This window comes from Diabrotica virgifera, chromosome 5, assembly GCF_917563875.1.
Source record: "Diabrotica virgifera virgifera chromosome 5, PGI_DIABVI_V3a".
NCBI classification, from domain to species: domain Eukaryota; kingdom Metazoa; phylum Arthropoda; class Insecta; order Coleoptera; family Chrysomelidae; genus Diabrotica; species Diabrotica virgifera.
In genome coordinates, this window is record NC_065447.1 from 138,841,204 (window position 1) to 138,866,121 (window position 24,918).

Here is a 24,918-nt window from a genome sequence, read left to right on the forward strand (position 1 = left end):
GTATATTCACCTATATTTACTTTTGTTTACATAAATCATCATAAGTGTGTATAGTATGTACATAATATGTATATACAGTGATGAGCGCGCTAATAACCGGCAAAATAGCGCAAAAGATGGAAAACATATTAAATTGTGAGATAAACAGAAATAAAACTAGTAGAGTTGTTAAATTTAGCAATATTAACATTACTCTGGGATAATTAGCAAAATACAAGGAAAAGTTATTTACCAGCAATTTTATTGCTGGAATCGAATCTTATGATTGTATATATTAATAATATAGGTATGCAAAGTCCGCAGATAGTGTGCTACTTTTTTTATAAACAAAATGGCGCCCGAAAATCGTGTTTTTTTCAATTTTTGCTCTATAACTCCAAAGATTTTAACTTTACACCAAAAACACTCAAATAAAAATTCACCGCAATTAAATTCTGCATAGAGACGTGTTTTTCCCGATTCACTTCGACGAAAACTTTCCCCGTAAAAAGCGGGTTTTTCCAACAAAATCTTTAATTTTCAACTAAAATTTTAGATAAGTAATTGTTAATCAATAATTAAATAAGTTGGTAATGCAAAAGCCCTTTTTGTATAGATTATAATTCCAGAAGCCGATGGAAATTGAATGAACAATTTAGCAACAATTGAATTGTTAATTAAAAATTTACAGTCTCTATAATAACGACAATAATTATGATGCATAAGAATAACTATAACTTTTTCATAAAAAGACACTATACCTATCTAATGTACTTTACAGAATTGAAATTAAGCGGCCTCAGGAATATTTTAAAATTATAAACAATTTTTTGGCTTATAAACAAATAGAATATCTCGGGAAATATTAAACTAAGTTAAATTGTAAAAACGGCATTCGAAAAACAGCGGCAGGGAGCTTCTTTTAAAAGAAAAAATGTTTAATTATGATGAGTAGTTCCTGAGATACAACCGGTCAAAGTTGACCAGAATTTACGGCAAAGAGATAAACAATAGGATCATAATTTTCAAACCATCATCTTTTTTTTTGTCCTATTTCTCCACACCAATTTTCATATCCTTAAAATACTCATAACATATATTATTTTAATAAAAACTATCGATAATACGTGTGAAAATGATCTAAAATAGCAAAATTCCAATCAAAAATTAGGTTGGAGAAACTGTAACCCTCAAAGTTCAAAATCGGTATACGTTAAAAAATGCATTTTCTCGGCTTACCATGGAGCAATTTCCTTCATTCTTTTTTTGTTCCCAAGTAACTCAAGTAGAGCCATCGAACTAGCGCATTATTAAATGTCAGACTTGCTTTTGTTTTGTTATAATAGATTAATTTATTTATAACAACACAAAACTACATATTTTTTCCAGTTGTTTGCTTTTTTTTACATAAATTTACTACAGGTGTACCTTTTAAAGTTAAAAACATAAATATTCTCATTTGAAAGCTGTATAATTATTTAAACAATTTTTATTTAAACAAATTAAAATTTTGTGTTATAATAAATAAATTAATTAATTATAACAAAACAAAAGCAAGTCTGACATTTAATAATGCGTTAGTTCGATGGCTCTACTCGAGTTACTTGGGAACAAAAAAAGAATGAAGGAAATTGCTCCATGGGAAGCCGAGAAAATGCATTTTTTTAACGTATACCGATTTTGAACTTTGAGGGTTACATTTTCTCCAACCTAATTTTTGATTGGAATTTTTGGCAATTTTCACACGTATTATCGGTAGTTTTTTGTTATAATAATATACGTTATGAGTATTTTAAGGATATGAAAATTGGTGTGGAGAAAGAGGAAAAAATAAAAAGGTAATGTTTTGAAAATTATGATCCTATTGTTTATATATTTGCCGTAAATTCCGGTCAACTTTGACCGGTTGTATCTCAGGAACTACTCATCAAAATTAAACATTTTTTCTTTTGAAAGAAGCTCCCTGTCACGGTTTTTCGAATTCCGTTTTTACAATTTAATTTAGTTTAATATTTCCCGAGATATTCTATTTGTTTATAGGCTAAAAAATTGTTTATAATTTTAAAATATTCCTGAGGCCGCTTTAATAGTCCAATTTCAATTCTGTAAAGTACATTAGATAGGTATAGTGTCTTTTTATAAAAAAATCATTGTTATTCTTATGTATCATAATTATTGTCGTTATTATAGCGACCGTAAATTTTTAATTTCCAATTCAATTGTTGCCAAACTGTTTATTTAATTTCCATCGGCTTCTGGAATTATAATCTATACAAAAAGGGCTTTCACATTACCAAGTTATTTAATTATTGATTAACAATTACCTATCTAAAATTTTAGTTGAAAATTAAAAATTTTGTTGGAAAAACCTGCTTTTTACGGGGAAAGTTTTCGTCGAAGTGAATCGGGAAAAACACGTCTCTATGCAGAATTTAATTGCGGTGAATTTTTATTTGAGTTTTTTTGGTGTAAAGTTAAAATCTTTGGAGTTATAGAGCAAAAATTGAAAAAAACACGATTTTCGGGCGCCATTTTGTTTATAAAAAAAGTAGCACACTATCTGCGGACTTTGCATACCTATATTATTAATACATACAATAATAAGATTCGATTCCAGCAATAAAATTGCTGGTAAATAACTTTTCCCAAAAATGGCCTATTCTCCGATAATCAGCCCAGACTACATATGAATTGATATTACATTGATTGTTTCCCACCTGTAGACGTATCAGAGGAGTATGTCAACTAAAACTGTCACTGTGACAGTGGCATTTCTCAAAATCATCCGATACGTCTAAAGGTGGGAAACAGTCAATATAATGTCAATCTACAAGTTACTATCGCTAAATTTAACACCTCCACTAGGTTCATCCCTTTTTATCTCACAACTTAATATGTTTTCCATCTTTTGCGTTATTTTGCCGGTTATTAGTGCGCTCATCACTGTACAGGGTGAGGCAAATAAAGGGCCTATTAGAAATATCTCGAGAACTAAAGGCAACAGAATCATGAAAATTGGAATAAAGGGGTTTTGAAGGATGATCTATTATCCGGAAGGGGTATAACCGGAAGTTGCAAAGAGATGAAAACATTTTCGTTTAATAGATCATCCTTCAAAACCCCTTTATTCCAATTTTCATGATTCTGTTGCCTTTAGTTCCCGAGATATTTCTAATAGGCCAGTTATCTGCCTCACCCTATATAGTATGTACTACGTACATACCTTCAATATGTACCTACTAGGTACGTACCTTCAGTACGTACTAGGTACGTACCTTCAGTACGTATTAGGTACGTACCTTCAGTACGTACTAGGTATGTACCATAATTTGGAAAATGTACGTCTTATGTACGTATTAAGTACGAATTTCTTAGAGCAAAGTACGTACATTGTACATACTTTATGTCCCATCATTACGTACTTAGTTTGTCTTATGTACGTACTTGTGCTTACTGGGGTATACGGTCAATACGAACTGCGGTGCCTTAAAAATTTTAAAGCACTAGTGCCTTAAAGTAGAATTTTTAACGCTGGTATGGAGTGCTAAAAATTGCATTTTTAACACGGTTGTAGAACAATTATTCTTTTTAATATAGAAAAAGTATACATTTATTTTAAAAACTTGATATAAGAGATTTTGCTTAGAATTATAATTAGAAAATAATTTTCACCCCAGAAAAGGGGTCGCATCAACCTCCAGGATAAAAGCGCAAGTTAGCACCATGTCACCTTTGTTCCTTGAGGTATCCTCTAACCACTCACTAATTTTCATGAAAATCGAAGGAGGTTCAACGAAATCGGAGGTAATAGCTCATATCCACCTTCAGTGACTGCACTATAAATAGTGGGAAACGTTATCCGGTATTAGCGTAACATTCCCTCTGCGCTTGCGTACATGTCCAAATAGCGTATTCCACTATTAACGTGCGATAAAAATGCTTTTGCGATATGTCTCTAATAACCGGCAAAATAACGCAAAAGATGGAAAACATAATACATTGTGCAATAAAAAGAGATGAAACTAGTAGATGTGTAAAATTATCGGTAGGAACCTATAAATTTACATTATATTTCATAGTTTCCCACCTTTAGACGTATCGGAGGAGTAGGACAACTGTCACTATTTGTATTTGTTTATATTATTATCTGGTGCCTATTATCAGATTAAAATATAACAAAATATACAGTGATGAGAGCGCTAATAACCGGCAAAATAACGCAAAAATGGAAAACTTAATAAATTTTGAAATAAAAAGTGATGAAATTAGTAGAGGTGGAAAATATCGACATAAACGTATAAATTAACATCACATTACATAGTTTCCCACCTTAAGACGTCTGTGACAGAAATATTTTATAAAATTCTACTGTCACAGTGACAGTTGTCATATTCTTCCGATACGTCTAAAGGTGGGAAGCTATGTAATGTAATGTTAATTTATACGTTTATATCGACAATTTGCACCTCCACTAGCTTCAACTCTTTTTATCTCACAACTCAATATGTTTTCCATCTTTTGCGTTATTTTGCCGGTTATAGCGCACTCATCACTGTATAGTAATAAAACAATATATTAAAGATTGGTAGAAATTTTGTTCGAAATTAAATTGTGTAAATCGAAGCACTACTACATTTTACATTTTTTAAATATGTAGGCATATAATTTTTTATTACAATACTAAAATATTTACAGTTAAGTACCTGTTGCTTTTAAAAACTGTTTAAAACGTCACTACAACTATAAACTTACTTTTGCCTCTCTTTTCACAACAATGAAAACCAAAACACAACATTTGTTAGCTTACTGCTGCCATATTGAATAATTTTAGACACGTCGCGCGTCGTTGGAATGCCAAATCAGAGCAAACCTATAACGTTCATCTGCGCTTAGGGCCAAACATTTTTAATGAATTCGCTCACATTTACATTTACTCCCAATCCCAACATTTTTCCCAATCGCGCCTAAAGAAGTATAACTTCAAAACAGACCTAGTATAAAAAGTAATTCGTAAATAAGTTCATGCTGTTCATTCGTAAATAAGTTCATGCTAATAAACTCTATACTGCTAAAGTTTTTTGAAACTTACTGCTCCTATTCCGACGCTACACATAGCGTTGTTAACTAAAACGAAAAATGCGTGGGATGGCATAAACTCGCTTTTTCCAATCATCAATTTATTTCCAAAGACAAATCGACCAAAAGCTAGGGCTCTCACTAATGGACTGACCAGATTTTGCATATATGCCACTGGAGCAAGACTGATGTGTGCCTGTAATGTATTAAATATTATTTACTAAATATATAGTTACCGTAAAAACCCGATTTCAGTTAAAACCCGAATTTACTAGGAAAACTATGGACTTTAGACAATTCTAGATTTAACTAGTGAAAACTAGAACTATCAAATATTTTCAGTTAATTTAAGTTGACAATATAGTTACATAATTTAGTCAAAACTAGTTTTTACTAAACTTTTCAGTAATTTCCAGATTCAAATAAAAATCAGTAAATAATTTGCTGCCGCGGTTGTTTGCAAATCATATTTCTAAAACGTAAAATACCGGACAAGATCATAAAAGTAAAAAATACCAGTCCTTTTAAACACGTTGGTGTGCTATTGTCTTGCATCCAGGCTGCTAACATTTTCTCGACTTGGTTAGTAGACCAGGGCGCATCTGTAAAAATATTAGTACATTTGGACGTTGAGAGGTGACTCAAATTTTTTTGCAGAAATTGCTTGAAAATAACTCAAATAATAATATTTGAGTTATCCTCCCTCTCAAAAAGTTCCGGAACATTGTTTAAATAATCAAAATGTCAAAAAATGAAGGAAAAATTCGATTTTTTTCTTTCGTTTTTTGATTATAACTTTAAAAGAATTCATTTCCGAGAAATGTTGTACTGACATAAAAGTTGCGTAATTAAATTTCCTACAATATAGAATTAGTTGAAAATTTAAAAAATAGTCACCCTGGTTGAAAAATAGCAATAATTGCGAAAAAACCATACAAAAATAAGTATTTGCATTTTACGGTTTCCAACCATCTATGCTACACTTAGGACCTTCACATTTCACCCAGAAAAACTTTAGGATACAGTAAAACAATACTGAGAATTTCATTAAGATCGGTTCAATAGATTTTGCAAAATAAATTTTGCAATCCAGCTTTCGCAAAAAAAAATTCATTTTTTCAAAATGTTACAGGACTAAAAATAAAGAAGTTGAATTTTTTATGCGTATAGAAGTGTACTGTACCTTTCATTTGCAATTTACAAAACCAAAATAGATTAACTACTACGGCGTCAGGAATTTCTTTAAATAAACAATAATTATTGGTGCTACGCGCAGGACAGCGGATAGTTTGCTCTGATTGGGCATTCCAATGACCTTTGATAAGGATTGATACATTTTAATTTTTATTACATTTCGATATAAATAAATAAATTTGTTTATTGTTAAATAAAAACAAATACTCTATCCTTTGAAATAACATTTTTTTTTAGCAAAAACTTTCTTTGTTCATATATTTTAACTTAGAGAAAAAAAGTTTATTATTTTTAAACATGCAATTGTTTAAACAATGTTTCACAAACATTAATAAAATTAGTTTCATTTTTGTGGAATTAAAATATTAAAATACAACAAAATATAGAGTAAGAAAATAATATATTAGATAAAGATTGGAAGAAATGTTGGTGTAAATCAACTTATGTGAATCGAACACCTCTGTCCTGCCCGTAGCACCAAAAATTATTGTTTATTTAAAAAATTTCCTGACGCCGCGGTAATTAATCGATTTTAATTTTGCAAATTGCAAATGATCTGCTAGATTTTCAGTCCTTTAACATTTAAAAAAAATGAAATTTTTTTTGCGAAAGCTGGATTGCAAAATTTATTTTGCAAAATCTATTAAACCGATCTTAATGAAATTTACAGTGTTGTTTTACTATATTATAATGTTTTTTTGGATAAAATATGAAGGTCCTAAGTGTAGCATAAATGGTTGAAAGACGTAAAATGCGAATACTTGTTTTTGTATGTTTTTTTTTCGGAATTATTGCTATTTTGCAAGAAGTGTGACTATTTTTTAAACTTTTAATCAATTCTATATTGTAGCAAATTTAATTACACAACTTTTATGTTAGTACAACTTTTCTCAGAAATAAACAGTTTTAAAGTTATAATCCAAAAAACAATAAAAAATCGAATTTTTCCTTCATATTTTGACATTTTGATTATTTAAACAATGTTGCGGACCATTTTGAGTGGAAGGATAACTTATATATAATTATTGAGTTATTTGCAAGCAATTTCTGCAAAAAAAATTGAGTCACCTCTCAACGTCCATCTCAAAAGAGATGCGGCCTGGACTATAGCTCGGTCGACTGAACCTTGACTCTTGCTGTGCCTTGGTTTTCCATGAACTAATTTTGCCTCAGGCCAGTATGACATTACCCCATTTATAACTACATTAACGAACTCACGGCCATTATTGGAATGTAAAATGCATGGTGCGCCAAAAGTCAAGAATATATCCGTCAATTGATAAGCAACTTCTGTCGCCCTCTTACTTTGCAATGGTCTCAATAAAACAAATTTTGTTAAATGGTCTTGATAAACCATATTAAACTTATAGCAGTGATTCTCTTGTGATTGCATATCGATCAAATATATCTAACAGCGACTATTCATTTCTGAATGCAATATAGGTTTCGACACAAGACAATTATTCGCTTTACTCTTCTTACGTTAGCAGGTTTCATACATTGATATAAAATTATTGAACATATCAATTGTCATATTTGCGAATTTTATTGCGGTTTTTGTCTTCAACCTATTTCAACCTTCATGACCCATAGCAACGTATGCTGTTTCAATTAAGTATGCCTAAAATGTCTTCAGCAGTTACATAATATTTGATGGGTTCAGTTCTAGAAGCAAACTTTTTTATTTCGCCAACTTCAACAATTCTAAATCATTTTGGAGTTTTCTTGGCAGACAATTATACCGCATCTTGTACTTCGGTCATTAATTTATTATACATGCTTTTGGTCGCAACATTGTAGTTACTTTCTTTCTTCTCGCTCTGTTCTTTCTGTAAAATCTTTTCCAAAAAGCGTTATTTCCACGTTCTTATAAATATCTCTGCTCTCAACCTGATCTTGGACATTATCACTCACGGTTAATAATACACAGTAGTGTAATATAACCAATAAAAACGATGCGGAAAAATCAACAGTTGCACACACTACACTAGTTTGTTAGCAACCAGCCGCCTTCGTCACTAACCCTATCCCGAACAAGCCAAACCGTATTATTTGTCTCTTCTCGCAATGATTTTATTCGCTAGTAATTCCAGTACAAACTATTCTAAATGAGATGTGTTCGGGATTCTTAGTTTTAACTGAATTTAGCAGTCAAATCTAGTTTTGACTAGTTAAAACTAGAATTGTCTAAGGCGCATAGTTAAAACTAGTTTTTCCTAGTAAATTCGGGTTTTAACTGAAATCGGGTTTTAACGGTAACATATACAAATATATGTATACAAAATAATAAGCAGCGGAGAAGAATGGAATGGGGTGAAATCCCATTCACACTGTGAATCTTGAAGGTATAAAGATGTTGGTTAGCCATATGTGTTGTTGTTTATTTGGGTTTATATGACTGCGGACACTAAATCCATTCGCCGATTTGACTATTTTTTATTTTATTATTAGTCCAGGGCGCATCTGTTTTGAGATGGACGTTGAGAGGTGACTCAAATTTTTTTGCAGAAATTGCTTGAAAATAAATCAAATAATAATATTTGAGTTATCCTCCCTCTCAAAAAGGTCCGGAACATTTTTTAAATAATCAAAATGTCAAAAATTGAAGGAAAAATTCGATTTTTGTCTTGGTTTTTTAATTATAACTTTAAAAGTATTCATTTCCGAGAAAAGTTGTACTGACATAAAAGTTGCGTAATTAAATTTGCTACAATATAGAATTGGTAAAAAATTTTAAAAAATAGTCACCCTAGTTGCAAAATAGCAATAATTGCGAAAAAACCATACAAAAACAAGTATTTGCATTTTACGTTTTTCAACCAATTACGCTACCCTTAGGACCTTCATATTTCACCCAGAAAAACTTTATGATACAGTAAAACAATACTGTAAATTTCATTAGGATCGGTTCAATACATTTTGCAAAATAAATTTTGCAATCCAGCTTCCGCAAAAAAAATTCATTTTTTCAAAATGTTACAGGACTGAAAATAAAGCAGATAGCAAGCTGAATTTTTTTTTCTTATAGAAATGTACTGTACCTTTCATTTGCAATTTTCAAAATTAAAATCGATTAATTACCACGGCGTCAGAAAATTTTTGAAATAAACAATAATTTTTGGTGCTACGCGCAGGACAGCGGTGTTCGATTCACACAAGTTGATTTCCACCAAAATTTCTTCCAATCTTTATCTAATATATTATTATCTTATTCTATATTTTGTTGTATTTTAATATTTTAATTCCACAAAAATCAAACTAATTTTATTATTGTTTGTGAAATATTGTTTAAACAATTGCATATGTTTAAAAATAATAAACTTTTATTATTTAAGTTAAAATATATGAAAAAAGAAAGTTTTTGCGAATAAAAGTGTTATTTCAAAGGATTGAGTATGTTTTTATTTTGCAATAAACAAATTTATTTCTTTATATCGAAATGTATTAAAAATTAAAATTTATCAATCATTATTAAAGGTCATTGGAATGCCCAATCAGAGCAAACTATCCGCTGTCCTGCGCGTAGCACCAATAATTAATGTTTATTTAAAAAAATTCCTGACGCCGTGGTGTTAATCGATTTTAATTTGGCAAAATTGCAAATGAAAGGTACAGTACACTTCTATATGCAAAAAAAATTTCAACTTGCTATCTGCTTTATTTTCACTCCTGTAACATTTTGAAAAAATGAATTTTTTTTACGAAAGCTGGATTGCAAAATTTATTTTGAAAAATCTATTGAACCGATCTTAATGAAATTTACAGTATTGTTTTACTGTATCATAAAGTTTTTCAGGGTGAAATATGAAGGTCGTAAATGTAGCATAAATGGTTGAAAAACGTAAAATGCGAATACTTGTTTTTGTATGTTTTTTTCACAATTATTGCTATTTTGCAACAAGGATGACTATTTTTTAAATTTTTAACCAATTCTAAATTGAAGGAAATTTAATTACGCAACTTTATTTCAGTACAGCTTTTCGCGGAAATGAATAATTTTAAAGTTATAATCAAAAAACCAAGAAAAAAATCGAATTTTTCCTTAATTTTTTGACATTTTGATTATTTAAACAATGTTCCGGACCTTTTTGAGAGGGAGGATAACTGAAATATTATTATTTGATTTATTTTCAAGCAATTTCTGCAAAAAAAATTGGGTCACCTCTCAACGTCCAAATGTACCAATATTTTTACAGATGCGCCCTGGTCTATATACATTTTTTCGTATCTTATCCTAAACTAATACTAATATTAATCTCTAATAAACAATTCTACTAATAAATAATTATTTTTGTATTTTTTTAATAATTTTTTATAATATATTTTTTGCATTTTTTTTCTAAATGATGTTCTCAGAGTTCCACAGCAAAAACTGCAACATTCTTCTTTAGCCCTCTGCTTAATTCGAAAGCTTTTTACTATGGACTGTCCAAGTTCGTCATTCATTTTTATCTACATATTTTTTAAAAAACCATACAGAAGTAAAAACTTCCTTTGTATAATGGTATAAAAAAGTTTTATTAAAAAACATTAAAAGTCATCCAAAAGGATTTGCAAAACGTTTTCAATCTGGATCAGATCATCCTCAGTGCGATCTGCTTAGTACAAGAAACTAGCAACTTTTTGAAATAGGTTACGTCGAGTATTATGGTTTACATAATAATTATATGGTATTTATAGCGACTCCAAGTCGATGTTACAAGATTAAATGTGCTAGGAGTGCTCAAAGGGCAACATGGTTCCCTGCTCGATAAGAACTTATGGTTCTTGCCAGTTCAATGGACACAGACCAACAAAAGGGAAGGAGGTGACAATCTAATTGAATTAGTGATGCTCACGACCATTTGATTGTTTCAGCTTCCTTCCCAATCTACTAAGTTTCCCATCGGTGCATATCCACGTATTATCTAATGATGAAAGGGTTACCAATGTGAGTCCATTATACTATTTAATATAGAAATTGAGTCAAGTCCAATGAAAAAGACCTACGCATTATTAAAAATCTTTACTGGCATCAATGTGCAAACATCAGGATTGGCCGGGACACTTCTCAAGAGCTTCAAATACGAAGAGGTGTAAGGCAGGTTTGCATTTTTTCTCCACTAATATTTAACATCTATTCTGACGTAATTTTCAATAAACAGTGGATAATGTTCAACGTGGTATCAAAATGAATGGCGTCCACATTGGTCGTGACGTGATATTCTTTTTCTCATGATCATCTTTCAGTGCGTCACAGTTTTTCGATTTCTTTCTAACGCATTAAATTGTATGTGACAGAAAAAAAGGCACGTCCGTGATTACAGACATTTACAACATTTATTATAGTTATTCTAGATGTCGATAGATGGCGCCATAATAAAAAAAATATTTTTTTTTAAATTAGGTAATAATATTACAAATATAATCTGTATAATTTATAAGACTATACAAATCAAAGAAAATACCATTTTATAAATGCAAGAAACACATTTGATTTGTTTTTATTCCAAATTGAAAATAAAATGTGACAACTGTCAGATTTAACTAAAATGTCATGTTAGAATAAATGTCATAAATGTGTATTATCACGGACTTACCCTTTTTCCTATCATTTGTTACGCACTGAAAAATGCTCATGAAAAGGACAATATCATTATAGTATTTGAAGTCCTCGCCATTAATTCATTAGGTTTGGCATTCATTTGACACTCAGTTTTATAAATATTTTGATAGGTTGCTATTTCTGACCAATATTTGAGTGTTTTATATAAACTGGTATATATTATTACAATGACATACGATAAATGTCATTATAAAATATATTGATGTGACGTCACAAGTGTTCGCGCGCTTTTTGGGTGGTTTAAATACACACAAGATTTTAAATTTGTACTTTTAAGATATCTATTATGAAAATTTTTGGAAATCTTGTTTTTAAACAAAACTGAATATTATTATATATTAAAAAAATGTGCAAGTTCCCTATTAATGACAACTTACTTTAATCTTTTGATTATACTTGACTATACTCAGGCGCTCTGATGTCATAAAATGATGTTGTCGCTTGAAATTGAGCAATATGAAATAATTGTGGCTTTCCTGTGGCCTTTAAAATAGTCGACCATACCTGGAATATCGTATATTCCTATTTCGTTCGAACTAAATTTCCAAACTTGACTTTCTTCGGTAACTAAATAAGTATGATTTCTTGAGAAAGAAGAAAGAAGGAAAAAGAAGGAAGTGGAACATAACCAAATTAAAGATGCAACAATCAAAACAAGAGTATTTAGAGGAACTATACTTTGTTTAAACCAAGAGGAGTACATTAAAAAGAGTTCACATCCAAGAAAGTCCCTAGAAATATTACCAACTACATCTTCGTTTTTGTTGATCATGTCAGCATTCGACGGTAATCCACAAATATTATATTATACTAATACGTCGCTAAAGAGTTCAGAACGAGAAAAAGTAAAGAACAACTGCATTTTGTATAAAAGCAGACTAAAAATTTATTACCATTTCCAAAACACAACAACAAGACAGTTTAAATATAAGAGGGGTGTCAACAGAAAAAGTAAAAAATACAGATATCTTGGTACAATTATTAATGAGAATAACGAGTATACAGAAGAAATAAAAATGAGAATTGGAGCAACATTTAACAAGATGAGAAGAGTCTTATGCAGTAGAGACCTTAGTTCGCAACTCAAAATACAAATACTACGTTCATATGTGTTTTCTGAGCTGCTGTATGGGGTGGAGGCCTGGACCTTAAAGAAAGAAATAAGAGATCGACTGGAAGCATTCGAGATGTGGACCTACCGAAGAATATTAAAAATAAGTTGGGTAGATAGAATAACAAATGTTGATGTCCTCAGAAAGATGAAAAAGGATAAGGAAATTATGAATACAATTAATATAAGAAATTATATCTTATATATCTCGTATATCTCTGCCACGTTATGAGAGCGGATAAATATGTGTTGCTACAAACTATAATGCAGGGAAAAATACAGGGAAAACGAATATTGGAAGAAGACGCATCTCCTGGCTCAACAATCCGAGAAAGTGGTATAATTGCAGTTCCCTAGACTTGTTCGGAGCTGCAATCTCAAAAGGGAAAATAGTTGTGATGATTACCAACCTCCTTAGAAGAGACGGTACCCAAAGAAGAAGAAGACTAAAAATATACAAATTAAAGGAATAACGGATAAAATACAAAAAATTGCTTCTTCTTCTTCTTCTTCTTCTTCTTATAATAGACCTCTTGGCCTGTTCCTTACCGATTTTGAGCTTGTATTCGTAGCTGTGATCTTGACTGCCAGCTATCTCGCCACCTTTTAAAGGGCCTTCCTATTGGTTTCTTGCCTGTTGGCTTCGAATCCCTGGCTATACGGGCTATTCTCTCGCTGTCCATTCTCGTCACATGTTACAGAGATCTCTTATTCTGTCGTTCGGTATTCTGTCTCTCAGCGTTTTCCCAGTTATTGACCTCAACGTTCTCATTTCTGATGTTCTCAGTATCCTCTTGGTTTCTGCTGTGTCACATTTTGTTTCTATCGCGTACGTCATGATCGGTGTTACACATGATTTGTATATGCGTACTTTCCCTTCCAGCCTCATATGTTTGTTTCTGCAGATGACATCCCTCAGACATCCTGACACGTAATTGGCTTTATTTGCTTGCTTTCGGACGCTCTCTTTAACATCTCCATAACTACATATTTCGATTCCCAGATATTGGAATCTCGAGACTTGTTCAATTAGTTCGTTGTTAATTACTAATTTGCATCTTATGGGCTCCCTTGACACTACCAGGGATTTTGTCTTGGCTGTTGATATTTTCATGTTGTAGTTCTTCGCCACTGTATTGAAAGTTTTTGCCATTCGCTGTAGGTTATCCTCGTTATCGGAGATTAAGATTGCGTCATCAGTATAACAGAGGATGTTTATTTGTTTTTCCGCCATCTTATATCCTTTTCCAGTACCTTTAATGTTCTCTATGATTTTGTCCATGACTAAATTAAAAAGCAATGGGCTCAAGCTATCCCCTTGTCTGATTCCCGAGTTGATTTCTACTTCCGATGTTAGTTCATTCTCGACTTTTATTCTGGTTTTGTTCTTCGTATTAATGTCTTTAGTTATCCTTATCATCTTGTTGGGCTGATTTTTCTCCTTTAGCAATCTTAGCACATCTGGCAATCTTACACAATCGAAGGCCCTAGTCAGATGTATAAAGCACATAAATGCAGGTTTATTATGTTCCAGTGCTTTCTCAGCAATTTGTCTGGCTATGAATATGGCGTCTATTGTGGACATATTTTTCCGAAAACCTTGTTGTTCCTCACTAATTGTGTATTGTTCATTTATTTTATTGGCAAGTATATTTGTTAAGAGTTTAAGAGTTGTGTTCAGAAAGGTGATGGTAAGGTAGTTGCTAGGGTCTTTGCTGTTTCCTCTCTTGTGTATAGGTATTGTTAAACTCGTCCTCCACTGGTCTGGTACACGCTGGCTACATATTATTTCTTGAAAGAGGATCTCTATGTTTTCAATTAAGGTTTCTCCTCCGTATTTCAGGAGTTCATGTGGTATCCCATCGGGTCCTGGTGCTTTTCTGTTTTTTAATTTACGTATGTTATTCCTTATTTCTTCTTTTGTGATTTCTAGTTCTGTGTCTATGTTGGATTCGTCTTCATTTCCTGTTTCTTCCTCTTCTTCAGGTATTATAGTATCCTCCTTATATAGTTCTTCTATATAGGCGGTCCATTGTTCTGCTTCTATTTTATTTAAACTTCTATATTCGTTAATGGGTTTTTCCTACTTTTTAGTATTTTTCAAACTTTTCTTTGCGCCCCATACAAATCGTGTTCCATTTCTTTGGTAAAGCGTGTCCAATATTCCCTTTTTATATTTCTTATCTTAGAATTGATGTAATTTCTTGTGTCTCTGTATTGTTGGTAATTGTTTGGTGTTTTGTTAGTGCAGTATTGTAGGTATGCTTCTCATATACGCTCTTCCCATACATATATGCTCTTCCCATACGCTAAATCTCTTATTTCAGTATTGAACCAGGGCTTTGATATTTTTGTTGCATTCAGGTTAATTTTTATGGCCCCTATGCTTTCCTTTGCGGCTTGTAATATATTATATTCTGTATATATAAAAAAATCGCTGATACAAATTAATTAACCACTCCCTGTGTGGCTCAGTGGTAAGAGCGCCTAACCTTTGTATCGAAAGTTCCGAATGGTAGTGAGTTCGAATCTCACCAGGGTCAGGAATTTTTTCATTTATTATAAATTAATAAATGAAAATAGTTTCTGTCCTTGTGGGATCGGTACTCACCGGAGGGACCGCAGACGTTCGGATACAATTAGCGTCTCTTTTCAAAGACAATGACGTCGACTTTGCAAAGTAACAAGACACTTACTCAACACACACACTACACATTACACCTGAAAAAGTGATAAGTTATACAATTACGTGGCTAAAGGTTCTAGTTCTAAACCAAGGCCAGAATCAGAGAGAAAAAAACTTAATTAACCTATGAAATGCCAATAGTGTCAAAATTTTATAAAAATGTCATTAATGTCAAAATTTGGTAACAGTGGAGCAAACTTGCCTGAGGTTGGGCCCATTACAAACAAGCTTTACGGCGCGGGAAATTTGAATTACTCCTCTTGGTTTAAAAATAGACTATAGTACAAAAACTGACGAGGTACGATGGCCCTAATGTAGAAATGGAATGGACAAATATAAAAAGCAGCATCATAGATGCTGCTGAGCAAACCATACGACTTCAAGATAATAAAAAAACCAAAGAATGGTTTGACGAAGAATGTCGATATCAAAGTCAACTTAAAAATCTGGCACGAAATAAATGGCTTGAAAATAGCGAACAAGAGGAAAAAGAACAATACCAAAAAGAAAAGAAAGAAGCGGCCAAATTTTATAAAAGTAAGAAAGAGACATGGATTTTCGATCAAATGCAAGAAATCGAAACAAATAATAAAGACAACAAAAAATTATTTAAATATACAGGATGTAGCAAAAATACAGGTCATAAATTAAATCACATATTCTGGGACCAAAAATAGTTCGATTGAAGCTAACTTACCTTAGTACAAACGTGCACACAAAAAAAGTTACAGCCCTTTGAAGTTACAAAATGAAAATCGTTTTTTTCCGATATATCGAAAACTATTAAAGATTTTTTAATGAAAATGGACATGTGGCATTCTTATGGCATGAACATCCTAAAAAGAAATTATACTGAAATTTGTGCAGCCCATAAAAATTTTATGGGGTTTTGTTCCCCTAAACCGCCCCCCCCCCCAAACTTTTATGTGCGTCCCAATTAAATTATGTTTGTAGTACCATTAGTTAAACACAATGTTTTAAAACTTTTTTGTCTCTTAGTACTTTTTCGAGAAACCAGCTTTAATCGAGATGCGGCTTCTTTTTTAATATGTTTACATAAAAATTTTATGGGGGTTTTGTGCCTTTAAACTCTCCAAATGTTTGTGTACGTTTCAATTAAACTATTATTGCTGTACCATTAGTTAATCACAGTGTTTTTAAAACTTTTTTGCCTCTTAGTATTTTTCAGATAAGGCACCTTTTATCGAGATGTGGCTTCTTTTTTAATATGGTTCAAAGTATACCTTAAACTGTAATTTATAAATAAATTTTCATATTATTACCAAGTCTCTAAAATGGGTCTAGGACGTTTCATCGCCGCCGTTTCGATGCCGCCAGTTCGATGCCGATGCCGGCCGATTCATCGCCAGTCAATTAATCCCTATCTGATATATTTCCGAATTTTCGACAGTTACAATTATTAGTTATTTTTAGTATTAATTAAGAATTCTAGGAAATGCGAGATATGAAGGCGATGAAATGGACTGGCGGTGAACCGGCGGCATCGAAACGGCCGGCGATGAACCGGCGGCATCGAAACGTCCCATTCCGCTCTAAAATCGTACTTACAGTACACAAATATGTGGTGGATTTGACAACATATTCAAAATATCTCAAAAAAACTAACTTTTCGAAAAAGTACTGAGAGGCAAAAACGTTTTAAAAACATTGTGTTTAACTATTTGTGCCACAATAATAATTTAATTGAAACGTACACAAAAGTTTGGGGGGTTTAAGGGAACAAAACCCCCATAAAATTTTTATGGGGTACACAAATTTCACTATAATTTTTTTTTCAGATGTTCCTATCATAAGAATGTCACATGTCCGTTTTCAATAAGAAACCTCAAACAGTGTTCGATCTATTGAAAAAAATCGATTTTTATTTTGTAACTTCAAAGGGCTGTAACTTTTTTTAGGTGCACATTTGTACTAAGGTAAGTTAGGTTCAATCGAACTATTTTTGGTCCCAGAATATGTGACTTAATTTATGACCTGTATTTTTGTTACACCCTGTATATAAGAACAATATAATGGTAACAAAGTGACCAGCAAAATAAGCAAAACAGATTGGGAAATTCACTATAAAGGAATAAATATAAGCAATTAAGCAATCGACGCAAAAGGAGAAGATATAACAGATAACCGAAATGCAGAAGAAGAGGCACTTACCTATCAAGATTTATACAAGTACATAGTCAACAACTAAAATCTGATAGAACTCCAGGATCGGATGAGATTAACAATGAATTGATTGCAAATGGAGGAGATGGCCTTCTAAACCGCATATATAAATTAATGGTCAATATATGGGAAAAGAAATACAAGTAAGTACATGCCTGAAGAATGGAAAAACGGATTCATTATACCAGTTTTTAAAAAAGGAGACCCAACGCCTTCAGCAATTATAGAGCAATTACGCTATTAATTACAGCATATTATAAGATCATGACAACAAATATAAGAAATCGGCTAACCAGATACACAGAAAAAAACCTAGGACCGTATAAACAGGGATTTAGAGTTATGAGTTAAAAGTTACGAGCATGGCATAGAATTGTACATATTATTTATTGATTTTCAACAGGCTTTCGATAGCATCCATAGAAAAAAGCTACTAAAAGAAATGAAAAATATGGATATACCTGCAAAGTTAATAAGATTGACCAGAATGACAATGCAGGACTCAACAGCAAAGGTTAAAACAGTTGATGGTGAAACATAGACTATTAACGTAGAACATGCGGTAAGACAAGGTGACAGCCTATCGACAACTCTCTTTAATATAGCCTTGGAGGGAGTAATTAGAAACACAGAGCTAACAAAAAAGACAATAATCCAAAGCTCGATACAAATAATAGGGTATGCAGATAACCCAGGAGTGATAGCCCGTGACAAGAGAAGTCTAGAAGATGCACTGTTAATATTGACCAGAAAGACAAAAATCAGGGGTTAATAATCAATCAGAGAAAAACAAAATACTTAATAAGTACGAGAAATAAAGACCAAATAAATAGAATAAAGGAAATAAGAATAAGTGATAATGTATTCCAAAGAGTTGACTGCTTTAAATATTTAGAAGTGATAGTAGACGGTCAAAACAGAAGAAGCATAGAGATACAACATGAAAGAACTAAAGCAGGGAATAGGGCATTTTTGAAATATGTACCACAAACTACTTAAAGATAAAAACCTGAGCAAGAAAACAAAGACAAAGATATATAGAACGGCATAGACCAGTCATCACCTATGGAGCAGAAACAATGTGCATTACAAAAAGAAGATAAAGAAAAACCGAGAATAATAAAAAGAAAAATTATGAGAAGAATACATGGTCCAATTTAGACAGATCAAGGAGAAATACGAATTGTGATGAATCACGAAATAAGAAATCTAATGGAAGGGGAAGACATAGTGAAATTCATTAAAACACAAAGACTAAAATGGTTTGGCCACATTCAAAGAAGAGGAGAGGATAAACTAATTAGGAAGATAACAAATTGGACGCCAGTAATAAATAGACCGAGAGGAAGACCGAAAATAAGATGGGAAGATCAACTGCGAGAGGATATATCCAATAGAGAAATTACAGACTGGAGAGAAAAAATACAAAATAGGAAAGAATGAAAGCAGATCATAGAACCAATTCACCGCATAAAATGGATTAAAAGAGCTCATGAACCTATACTCTACTCAAGGGCGGATCCAGGACCGATTTTCGGGAGGGGCCATGAACTTTTTTTTGGAGAGGGATACCGGAGGGTCTTGGGATAATTTTAAAAAAAAATTGGTTTTCAATGGTGAGTTTTAAGACACTTTTCACACACTTTTAAGTGCCATAAAGACATTCAAAACTTATGGTTATTAAAGTATTATTAAAGTCAGTAAAGATTCCTACATATTTCTTCGGATCCAAGTGCAGTTCTTTCAACAAGTTTAATACTATTTTCCCAATGCTTCTCCTGTCAGGCCTTGTTATTTCCCTCTTTCTGATTTTCAGTAATTACTTTTATATTCTCATAAGTGTCAATGACCTTAACAAAGTCTTCACGAATGTTGTTATTGTGTATGTATGTATGTATCTTAAATTTAGAGAAAGCTGTTCCACGTGGGATACCTCGGTTATTTTGTCAAATATGACAGAGTAATAATTTGCACTTTGAACCTGATTCATTATTTGTGCAATTATGTCTTCATCACAACATGTTATCGATTGATTTTGACTGGTGCTACTAATGTATGTTGCTCGGGAAGATGCTGTGGATAGGTGTTGTTTAAGAGTCTTATCTCCTGATGCGATTTTAAACTTTAACAATTCCCCTCATTGTTAGGTCCGGCATCTTCGTCCAGAAGCAGAAGGCTATCATCAGGATGGCCTCTTAGAGGGTATTTTATCGACTTAAGAACACTATAGGTTCTATTATTAGTCGTAGTCTTTCTCTATTTTCTTGTACCTATTTAGACCTCTGAGAGTGTATCTGGTTAATGACTGACTTTTGTGGGTTGCGATAACTTTGTAGAAAATCCAGCTCCACCTGAACGCACTCCTTGTGGTATGATGTTTTTTCATGGGTTTGTCTTTGACCATGACTTTGGCGAAAGATGTTAAACGTTTCGAGACAAGACTTTGGGCTACCATCTCTTTATTGTGACCATATTTTTCGTTAAAAAAATAAAACGCAATACTTGATAAACAATCCTTTCTGACTGTGCGAAAGTACCAACCAATTCCTCTGTTCTAAGTGCTGGTGACCCAAGTAATGCTTCATTTCTTTTCTATTCTTTGTGTGTACACAATATGGAAATTGACACGACTTTGATGGCTGCCAAAGTCGTTCTAAAAATTGGCACTTTGTAAAATTATTAACATTTTGATTTGCAAAACATCCTATGTCATTCTTCAAGAATTTTGTTAATGCTTTTGTTCGATTCTAGTTTAGACAACATAGTATTTACCTCCTGTTTTGTACAAATACATGTGTTTGAAACTAAAAACATTTGAACTGCAAATATTTAAATTTATATTTTTTTAAATTCTCGGAGGGGGCCATGGCCCCCTCCCTGGATCCGACCTTGACTCTACTAGAGTGACCGGTCTAAATATATTTGTTAAAAACATTAAAAACGATTATAATAATTACTACTACAAATAACTAGTAAAATACAATTGTTCGTGACAACTTACTTTAATCTTTTGATTATACTCAGGACGTTCTGATGTCATAACATAAAATGATGTTGTCCCTTGTGAATGTCCAATATGATACAATTGTGGCTTTCCTGTGGCCTTTAAAATGTAGTCGACCATGGTTGGAATATCGTACATGCCCATTTCGTTCCAACTAAATTTCCAAAATTGAGCTTCTTCGGGAAATAAATAAGTATGATTTCTTGAGTACGTGTTACCGCGTACATTGCCCATCCATACGTCATACCCTGCGTCAGCAAGAATAAACGCAAGAGCTCTCTTTGGACCAAATATAACCCAGTCGGCTGAGGAACATAAAAGACCGTGCTGCAAATATACAGGTGTGGATTTCCTTTTTCCTTCTGAGTGCTTACCTTAAACATATTTATAAACACTGATCAAAACGAAAAAGGAGCCACTAACTTAATTCAATGTAAATTGTTTATTGTTTATTTCATTAGGTAGGAACTTAAAAATATACGTCTATCCAGTAGACACACAAATTTTTAATAAATGAAAGAAAAAAACAAGTTTATAGTTTTCGTTTCTCTTGTATTCAGTAAAAAACAAAACTTAATAACATTTTGGAATCACATTTATTCCGCTATTGAGTTTCTATCGATACTTCCGTTAAAGCCATTAAGAATTGAGGATGGATTTTGAAGTGCTTGTGCTTGGAAGGCCCCGAAGGCTCAGAGTGTATTTCACAAAGATTCAAATTGCTAGGGCAATAACTTTAACTCAAGAAGGTTACTCAAGACGCCTTATAGCAGAAATGTTAATGTTAGTCGTGATGCGATAAATAGAGCCTGGACCAGACATGAAATGTATGGAGTTATTAGAAGACAACCTTATACGCATCGTGCAAGGTAGACTACAGCTAGAAAGGATCAACTTTTACAACTATGGACCGTCAGAAGCCGTCGAAGTACTGCTCGAACGCTACAAAATAAGTTGGTAGAAGCTACTAGTACAAGAGTTAATTCTCAATCTATACGTAATCGGCTTCAGGAACATGGGTTGAATGCAGGAAGGCCAGCTAAAGTACCTGTTTTGACCCTTGCACATCGTAGAGCCAGACGCATATTTGCAGAAAAACACATGAATTGGACCAAAGCACAATGGAGTAACGTGATGTTTACTGACGAGTCCAGATTTCTTTTAAATCATGTTGATTGACGTATTAGAGTCTGGAGAAGACCAGGCGAGCGCGTTTTGGATTCCACAATTCAAGCAACTCAGGATTTTGGGAGAGGTTCCATATTGGTTTGGAAGGGAAAACTTTAAATAGCTGTTCTGACTTATAGTAGTTATTCGGCGAGGGGCTATGACAGCAGAGCGGTACATAAATGAAGCTCTCGAACCACATGTTGTCCCATTTGCTGAAAATATGGGTCCAGAATTTATCGTTCAGCAAGATAATGCGAGACCGCACATGGCCAGAATAAGCGCAAAATTATTTAACTACCCACAATATTCAGGATCTGCAACGACTGATGGAACGCATTAACCACTACTGCAACAGCTACGGACTTACATTAAACCTCAGAAAAACTAAATGGATGGTAATAACAGAAGATCCACACGCCAGGAATGATTTGGTTGTCAATAACGCCGTTATAGAAAGGGTATCCTCCTATAAATACCTTGGAGCTTGCCTGGATCATACAGGCGATCAAACAAAAGAAATCAGAGCAAGAATAGAAATAGCTAGATCAGCATTTAACAAGATGAAAATATTTCTCTGTAGTAGTGACATAAATCTTGATCTGAGAGTGCGTATGCTGCGGTGTTATATCTTCTCCACTTTATTATATGGAGTTGAGTCATGGACCATGAAGATGGGCAGCATTAAAAACATTGAAGCTTTTGAGATGTGGTGTTACCGTAGAATGCTCCGTGTATCTTGGGTGGACCACGTGACGAATGCCGAAATTTTACGTCGGATCGGAATTGGATGTGAAGTTGTACTTACTGTTAAAAGAAGAAAGCTTAAATACTTTGGCCATGTTATGAGAGGTGACAAATACTCACTGCTGAGACTGATCATCCAGGGTAAAATCAGGGGTAAGAGAAGTATCTTTAGGTGCAGAATAAATATCTTGGTTAAGAAATCTGAGGGAATGGTTCGGCTGCAGTTCCATCGACCTATTTAGGGCGGCCGCCAGTAAAGTAAGAATAGCTGTGATGATTTCCAACCTCCGATAGGAGACGGACTTTAAGAAGAAGAATATTCAGGATATAGAGTGGCCAGCGAGGAGTCCAGATTTAAATCCCATTGAACACATTTGGAATACACTCGGCAAGCGCTAGAAGGATAATCAGCAACTAAGGAACCTACAACATGTCGAGGAAGTTCTCGTTGAAGAATGGGAACTAGATCAAGGAACTATTCGAAATGTGATTGAAAGCATGCCTGGGCGGTGTGCAGAAGTTTGGCGAGTTAGAGGAGCCCATACACCCTACTAGTTTTGTTTTAAAATAATTTTTAGCAACTCTGTCTGAAGGAAAAATTTTTTTGGTACACTCTGTATAAATAATTATGTTAATGTTTACATTACTCAATAGAGAATTAAATAACCTTTCAAATGAGCTATCAAACAACCTGTACTTTTATTTAAAAAAACATCGATTACATCATCCAAATATGCCATCATATTGCCAAATTATATAAGTCATAATTTAAAAATAAAAATCGACCTGTCTCAGAATTTCTCTCAAAATTCGTCCATTCTCGAAAAAATAAATTTATTCCAACTCAAACGTCCTCACTGTATAATTAAGCAAGGCATGAAGCATAAAGCGTATTATAATTTTGAGAGAGTGGTCCATTTTACGTCTCTGGGGTTATTATAGACGAGAAAGGTGAGAAAGAATGGAAACATAATGCCAGATTGCCAAAGAGAAATAGAAAGATGGGAAGCCTAAGACCATTGATGAAATCCAAATATGTATCGAGAAAAGCAAAGCTAATATCCCATAGTGACGTATGGTAGCGAAGCATGGACAATAAAAAAAGAAAAGACGGAGAAATTGGACACATGGGAAAGGAAAATGCTCAGAGGTATATATGGAAGCAAAAATACGGCGAAATCTTGGCTGCGACGAACAACAGGGAGCTAGAGGAACTGTATAACGAATCAAGCATCAGTCGCTTTAGAAATTAATGGCGAAGGATGCCAAAGATGATCCTAAAACGGGGCCCAATCATGAAAAGAAAGAAAGAAAGAAAGACCCAGACAAAGATGATTTGGCAACGTACAGGACGATCTCAGAGATGAGGGAATTATTGAACGGAAAGAAAGAGCAACAAACAAGGATGAGTAAAGGAGAACAGTAAGCAAATTTAGCAGGCAAGGTGCATGATTGGACAAGTAGCCACTCCACTTAATAGAAGTTTTAATAGATAGAATAATAACAGATAAAAGTTGTAATACCTATATTCTTTTAGATAGTATTATATTATTGTATTATATCAATTAGGAATTTAAGGCCTGCTGAGCTTTGTTACTAAATAATATATAGAAAATATTTAATTATAAAAATATTACCATGTGGGATCCTGTGGAGATTTAGTATATAACCATCTGGAGTAGTGACAAAGTGGCTTTCCACTTCATATCCTTCACGTTTAATAATTTCTGGAACAGTAATTCTATCTGGTAGATCATTAACAGTTAAAACATTATCGAGCACGTCTTTAGTAATGGAAGATCCGACGTCGATAGCATGCTTGGCCAGCTGAAATATGTTGAATTCAGCTGAACAGCAACAAAAAAGTGCTATGAAATAAAAAACCGATGTCTTCATTTTAAAGACTCTTCGATTACACAACGAAGGTCATCTTATGCGCCAAATTTATATTTTTATTGTTATCTGTTATTTGTTTAATTTTAGTTATGTCAGTTGTATTGGGTCAATGATAAACAGATACTGTTCTAATGAAGCACTCATTTTTAATTAATTTTTTTGTTTACTTCAAAGGCATAATATTTATCCAATATTTTTGTAGAATATTTACGTATAATAAAGTATGTGATTATTTTTACTCATTTTAACTCCTCCTCCGGTAAGTGCTG

At 33.0% G+C, this 24,918-nt stretch overlaps 1 protein-coding gene across 1 annotated transcript in view; it reads right to left on the minus strand.

Moving 5' to 3' along the window:
• Positions 1–24,685, minus strand: part of LOC126884450 (lipase 3-like) — a 35,790-nt gene extending 11,105 nt beyond the window's left edge. Inside the window, exons 1-3 of the mRNA XM_050650376.1 lie at positions 24,391–24,685; positions 20,837–21,213; positions 5,069–5,251 (exon numbers count right to left, since the gene is read on the minus strand). Of these exons, the coding sequence (XP_050506333.1) occupies positions 5,069–5,251; positions 20,837–21,213; positions 24,391–24,649 (819 nt within the window). The 5' untranslated portion in view covers positions 24,650–24,685. The remainder of the gene's footprint in view (positions 1–5,068; positions 5,252–20,836; positions 21,214–24,390) is intronic.
• Between the last annotated feature and the right edge of the window lie 233 nt (positions 24,686–24,918).